Below are 6,507 nucleotides of genomic sequence, written 5' to 3'. Positions count from 1 at the left end.
TGTCATCTCAGCAGCTGCTTCCTCCCAGGGCTCTCCCAAGGGGCAAACCCAACCTTCATCCTCCTCAGTCTACAGTGTGAGCTGAGCTCCACATCAGGGCTCAGGGAGGGGCTGGGCAGGCAGTGGGAGGGAGCAAATTTGCATGAAGAGCCCCTCCCCTGGCAGAGGGTGGGAGAGAAAAGGAGGCTGGGGCAGCCCAGCTCCACTGTGGGCCACACAGGACTGTGTCCACCATGGCCTGGACCCCTCTCCTCCTCCTGCTCCTGTCCCACTGCACAGGTAGGGACAGGCCTCAGGGACTCAGGGCAGATCTCCCAGCCTGGGTCAACCCCTCTAGCTCAGACCTCCAGGCAGCTTATTTGGACCCTGCCCCAGCACTCATATGTGTCTGTGTTTGCAGGTTCCCTCTCCCAGCCTGTGGTGACTCAGCCACCCTCCCTCTCTGCATCTCTGGGAACAACAGCCAGACTCACCTGCACACTGAGCAGTGGTGTCAATGTTGGTGGCAAAAACATATACTGGATCCAGCAGAAGCCAGGAAATGCTCCCCAGCTTTTTCTCTACTACTACTCAGACTCAGATAAGAAGCTGGGACCTGGGGTCCCCAGTCGAGTCTCTGGATCCAAAGACACCTCAAGCAATGCAGCATATTTGCACATCTCTGGGCTCCAGCCTGGGGATGAGGCTGATTATTACTGCGCCATCTGGCAGAACAGTGCTGCTCACAGTGACACAGACAGATGGGGAAGTGGGACAAACACCTGGCCTTCTCTATGTGTGTGACAATGACTCTTTTCTTTTATTAAAATAACTCATATTCCCTTATGTACCTGGATATAGCTTCTTGCTCATGATGACTTATCCCATTTTTACAGTCAATGTTTCTGAATTATCAGGGAAACCAAAAACAAAGCACAAACAGCAAGAAAATAAACAAACAGAAACAATAATAGCTCTCATGAGAACAACAAATTCAACTCCTGGATGCCCATATGGGGTAAAATCAGAGCCTGTGGAGCTGGATTTTTCCTTCTGAAGGAAAGCACCTCTGCCTTTGTTAGGAGTCTCCTGAGATCAGAGACCCAGGGAGGCTCCCATAGATGGACAGTCCCCAACATCACAGACACTGCTCATTGAGGTCAGAGCACAGATGTCCCCTTCTCTCCCATCACCTGTGCTCAAGGCTGGCTGTTCTGCTTTGCTAATGCTGCCAGAAAGCAAAACACCAGAAATAGATCAGCTTTTATAAAAGGGGGTTTATTTGGTCACACAATTACAGTCTTAAGGTCATAAAGTGTCCAAGGTAAGGGGGTGCCTTCACTGGAGGATGGCCCATGTTGTCTGGAAAACCTCTGTTGGCTGGGAAGGCACATGACTGCCATCTGCTCCAGTGTTCTGGTTTCAAAATAGTTTTCTCCCAGTATGTTCCTCTCTAGGCTTCAGCTTCTCTTCAAAATGTCACTTCAGTTGCTCTTGGGGCATTTGTTCTCTCTTAGCTTCTCCAGAGCAAAAGTCTTCTTTCAAAAGGCCATCTCCAAAATGTCTCTATAAACTGCAGTTCCTCTCTCAGCTCCTGCACATTCTTCAAAGTGTCCAGCTTGGCTGTAGCAAGCTCACTCCTTCTGCCTGAGCTTATATAGTGCTCTAGAAAACTAATCAAGGCCCATGCTGAATGGGTGGGGCCACACCTCCATGGAAATTATCCAGTGAAAGATCTCACCCACAGCTCAGTGATCACATCTCCACAGAAACATCCAAAGTCTGCAACCTAATCTACACCAATGTGTTTCCTGCCCACACAAGCCTGCATCAAAGATAATGGCATTTGGGGGACATAAATCATCCAAACTAGCACACTGGCTGAGGCCCCTGTGTCCCAGGACAAGGCAGGGAGGTGTGAAGTGCTGTCTGAGGAGGCAGGTCCCTGGGGAGGTCTAGACACAGGGCTGACCTGGTTGGTCACTCACTGGCACCTATCTCTTCAGTAGTTGTGACATGGAGGGGGGTCAGATGTGAGAGTTAGGGCCCTGAGGCCAGCCAAGGGGATGGATGGGTGGGAAACCTGAGCCTGCTCCAGGGCAGGAGGGGGAAGTAGGTCCTCCTGATGTGACTTTCCTACCACTGATGCCTCTCAGGACCCTGGGAAACCCTGTGGGTGCTTTATGCTGAGTCCACAGGAACAGATGTGGGTCCTTCATTCCTTCCACACCCATTTGTAGGCCTGGGTCTGTGGACCAGCAGGGAACAGGCATTCTATATGGTGCATGAAGTAACTCCACCCCAGGGAACACATGAGAAGGCCTCAGACCCTGTGGTCAGTGTCTCCTTTATGGGGAGCTGCAGCAATGTTATGGGTCACCATGGTGATTGGTTTCCAGGGCTCCCAGGCAGAGCCCTTACATTTGTGACCTCATCATGGAATTCCAGCCAGCCTCTGGGCCCAGGCTCCTCAACCACCCCTGGCCCACCTGAGACAAGGCTGGTTATCACTGCAGGACAGCTGAGTACAACCTCCAGGCCATCAGGAGCTCTGGGCTATGGAAAGATTAGCATCTGCCTCCATGTCCCTGTCTGACCCATCATGCCCCTGTCTGACCCATCACTCCCCTGTCACTTCTGCCTGGGACCAACACCAGCTCAGATTTTGTACTACTGATTTTGTAGATTTTGTAGATTTTCTACTGATGTTGTAACTTTGGTCTATATTTGATCTATTTTTACTGGATCAAAACAAACATAACCTCTTTTTTCTTGCTTTTCCAAAGACCACAGAGTCACTTGGTGTCCAGAAGCAAAAATAGCCCCTGTGCTTGCAGGGTGGGGGTGACATGAAGGGCAGAAGTGAAGCATGTGTGACCCAGGGCACCCAGTTATCCCTTTGCCTTGAAATCAAAATGTCCCCTGCTCCTTGCTGAACCTTTGCTGACCATTCCCTGAGCTGAAATCTTAGCAGAGCCTGGCTTCTCTCCTTCTCCTCAGGTTTCACCCTCAGGAGCTCCTGAGTTCCCAGGGACAGCACAACCTCCCAAGGGCACAGTGCTCAGACCCACCCCTGCCTACTCAGCCTGTGTCACTATCTCCCTACTCCAGACCCTAGGTTGGGATGATGTTGAATGCATCTCTGTTCAATGGTTCATGGAGATTATAATCCCAGCTTCTATCACAGAGAAATCCAACTTCTCAGAGAACCAGGAAGTCCTGGTTTCCTTCATTGTCAATCCAGGGAGCGTTTACCAGATAAATTCTATCATGGCCCAATATCTATAGGATTACAGGACATGGGGGCATGTTATTGCAGGAGTGTAGTAAGATATTGCCAAAAGGGGGAATTTCCTTTAGAATAAAGGACTTTTTATCAAAGCATATCAGATATGACATAATGTGGCCCCAGGATTTCTCAGATATAATCTACCCTCCTAACTGCCAATTCATTGTAAGGGGTGAGTGTGCATCTACTACATTATTTCTATCCACCCAGAGCCAGAGACCAAGAGTCTACATCAGATTGTGTCCAGGGGCCCTGAGAAGGAGAGAGCAGGCCAAGGGAGAGGCACAGGGCTCCTGGAGAAGGTCCAGCAGTCTTGGTGAGGAATCTGGTCTGTTCTGGGTGAGAAGGAAAACAGGCAGGCTGTGGGTCCCTGGCAGGGAGGGCTGAGCTCTGCCCAGGAGCTGGACTTCCTGCCTCCCAGGGGCACCTCCTTCAACAAGGCTGAGGTCCCAGGACTGTCTTTAATCTGCATGGTGAGCAGAGAAGAGGATCCTGGGGAGGATCTGAGGTGGGAACAGAGATTAAGGTGTATTGTGACATGGTCATGGCCCAGCCTGATCCTCTGGGTGAGGGGGAAAGTGGAGAGTGGGGTAGACAGAACATGTGTGTGTCCAGGCTTTGGGCAGCAGGGGGCACTGTGGCCTTCACTGAGGGTCTGTGCTGCTGTCCCAAGGGGGAACCCACCCACCCACCCTGATCTGGCACCCTCTACTCTGTGCTCACTGGGCCCAGCAGCTGTGACCTCATAGACCACTGGGAAGATACAGGCCAGGACCCCTGACCCAGCTCCACCTGCTCTGGGATGAGCTTTCTAGGGAGCCTTACATTCAGGGGCCAGAGTTGGACCTGGAAACCCAAGGGAGGAGTCTGTGTATCATGAGGGACCCTTCCTCATTTGAGGCTGCTGGAGGGGAAAGAGGGACTTGGGGATCCCTAGCCCAGTTGAGGAGCCTTAGGATGGAGGGTCTCAACCATGGCCTGGGCTCCTCTCCTCACCCTTCCCACTCCCTTGCACATGTGTGTGGAGGCCAGGGGTCAGGGATGGAGGTGGCAGGTCTGAGGACCCCACATGCAGCCCTGCCCACTGTCCCACCTCACTCACCCACTACCTCTCTGCTGACAGTGTCCTGTGCTGGCTCAGTGTCTCTAGCATCCCATCTGTGGGATTGATGGTCACAGTCTCCTGCTATGGAAGCAGGAGGGCAGGACCCTGAACTCCACATCTCAGAGAAGCTGGTGGCCCTCTGGGGTCAGGGACCAATTCTCAGGTTTGATGTCAGGGAACACAGCCTCCCTTGGTGTCTGTGGGCTCCAGTCAGAGGATGAGGCTGGGTGTCCCTGCTCAGTGTGGGATGGCATTCTTGGGGCCCTCCAGGCCATGGGGACATGAGACACAAACAGTCTTGTGACCCCACAATGGGGCCCCCTGTGCAGCCCCCAGGCCATGGCCAGGGCTGTGACTCTCCTTATCACTGTCTGATTTTGGACAAAAATCAGGGTCTCAGGCTCACTCCAAGTATCATGTTCTAAATATTGTAGAGCTGTCTTCTGAAATTCTGTCCCAAATTTAATCCTGGCTGGGAACACACTGTCTGATTGTCTCAGATGGAGCAGAAATTCCTTGATGCAGAGACAAACCACCTGGGGACAGAATCCATGAAAGTGGTCAGGACACAAAGAGGGACTCAGAGGCCAAATGGTTCTGTCTCAGGAGTGAAGATGGAAGGGGATGTGTGTCCATCCACACCATTAGCTGAACACCTACTATGTGCAGGATCAGCTCCAGGGTCAACACATAGTGTGGGCAAAGCAGGGAGGGTGCCAGGCTCAGTGAGGTGAGGCTGCCATGGGGAAGGAGAGGACAGATAAGGAAAAGTGGCAATGGGGATATGATATGATATGGGGGAGTGGGGAGAGGGGAGCTAGGAGGGCAAGGACAAGACCCTTGGGGGTCTGAGGAGGTGGTTATGGAACCAGATTCAAATTTATTGAAACAGCCCACCTGTCCCATAGAAGCCAAGCCAGTTGTGTTAAAATAAAATGAATGAATTCTTCAGAAAGAACATATTTACATACGTTTATAAATGCACAAAGAAAATCAAGCTTAAATTATTCAGACATAACCATAATATCAAATAAGTGGGCATGAGATTGGAGCACATAAAGATTATCTTCACACTCTAGGTTAATTGATGTTACTTGGATGGGGTCACTTGAAAAAGTATTAAAGGAATTGAAGGCATCTCTGGGAACACAGGCCATGGGGCACCAACTAATCCATAGTATGAAGTATGAAGGAGTCTATCACTTTTGGCCCACTTCTAGCAAGAAGTTAACTTTGTTTTATTTCATAAAATAAAATATGAATCACCAGACTGAGCTGCTTGCTGATTTATGTACCTGCTACAGCATGTCAGCCAGCTTGTTTCCTGTGGCTCTATCCCCAACCCCTCAACCCTGGACACACCCTCAGTGTCAGCATCAGAGGGGCCACCAGCCCAATCAACCCACAGGTCTGGTGTCCTCAGTGGCTCAGTGGGTCCTTAGCCTGGTGGTGCCAAGAGCAGCGTGGCCAGCTGGGGGTGCTGTGGGGCTGTCCTCAGGGTGAGGGCGCTGGGCCCTCCCAGCTGGGAAACCTCAGTGGGTCTGAGAGGAGTGAAAACAGTGAGGCCACTGAGCTGTGAGTGGACTGCAGAAGACAGGATCTCCCAGGACCCTTCAGCCTCACCCCAAAGACTGCAGTCAGATGACTTTCTCATTCCTCTTCTTCCCCCAGCCAGAGACATTGCTTAAGGCCTGGGGCACTGGGGGTGTCAGCAAACAGGGACTTATGTGAATACAGGAATCCTCCTGCCCAGGGCTTTGGGAGAGAATAAAAGAGACTCGGGAGCACTCAGGGCTTATGCTGGAGCCTTGGTTGGCAGAGCTTTGTCACCTGCACCAGGAGCCCACAGACCCCTTGCCTCTTCCCCTGACTCCTCCCTCTCTGCCCAGGTGAGGGCTGATACAATGTTTGGGAGACTCCTTGTGGGGTCCCTCAGCTGCCTTGGCCCCACTCCCTTCCTTCCTCAGTTCACTGTCTCTCTGTCTCTCCCTGATCCGGTGCGTGTGGTCCAGGGGAGGCTGACTCAGCCACCCTCAGTGTCTCAGGACTTGGGACACATGGCCACAGTCACCTGTACTGGAAACCGATACATGAGTGACCAGGGAGCATCATGGCTGCAGCAGTGCCTGGGCCA

The 6,507-nt window shown here is 51.9% G+C and overlaps 1 gene segment (V, D, J or C); it reads left to right on the top strand.

The window, feature by feature from the left end:
* The first annotated feature begins 224 nt into the window (after window positions 1–224).
* Window positions 225–6,273, top strand: LOC119524974. The segment is given in 3 exon segments: window positions 225–279; window positions 401–748; window positions 6,263–6,273. Coding segments are annotated over 3 exon segments (405 nt in total).
* Window positions 6,274–6,507: the final 234 nt, after the last annotated feature.

The sequence above is a fragment of the Choloepus didactylus genome (genome assembly GCF_015220235.1).
Source record: "Choloepus didactylus isolate mChoDid1 chromosome 23 unlocalized genomic scaffold, mChoDid1.pri SUPER_23_unloc12, whole genome shotgun sequence".
Classification (NCBI taxonomy): Eukaryota; Metazoa; Chordata; class Mammalia; order Pilosa; family Megalonychidae; genus Choloepus; species Choloepus didactylus.
Note: the sequence above shows the minus strand (reverse complement) of the source record. Positions and strands in the feature narration are given on the sequence as shown.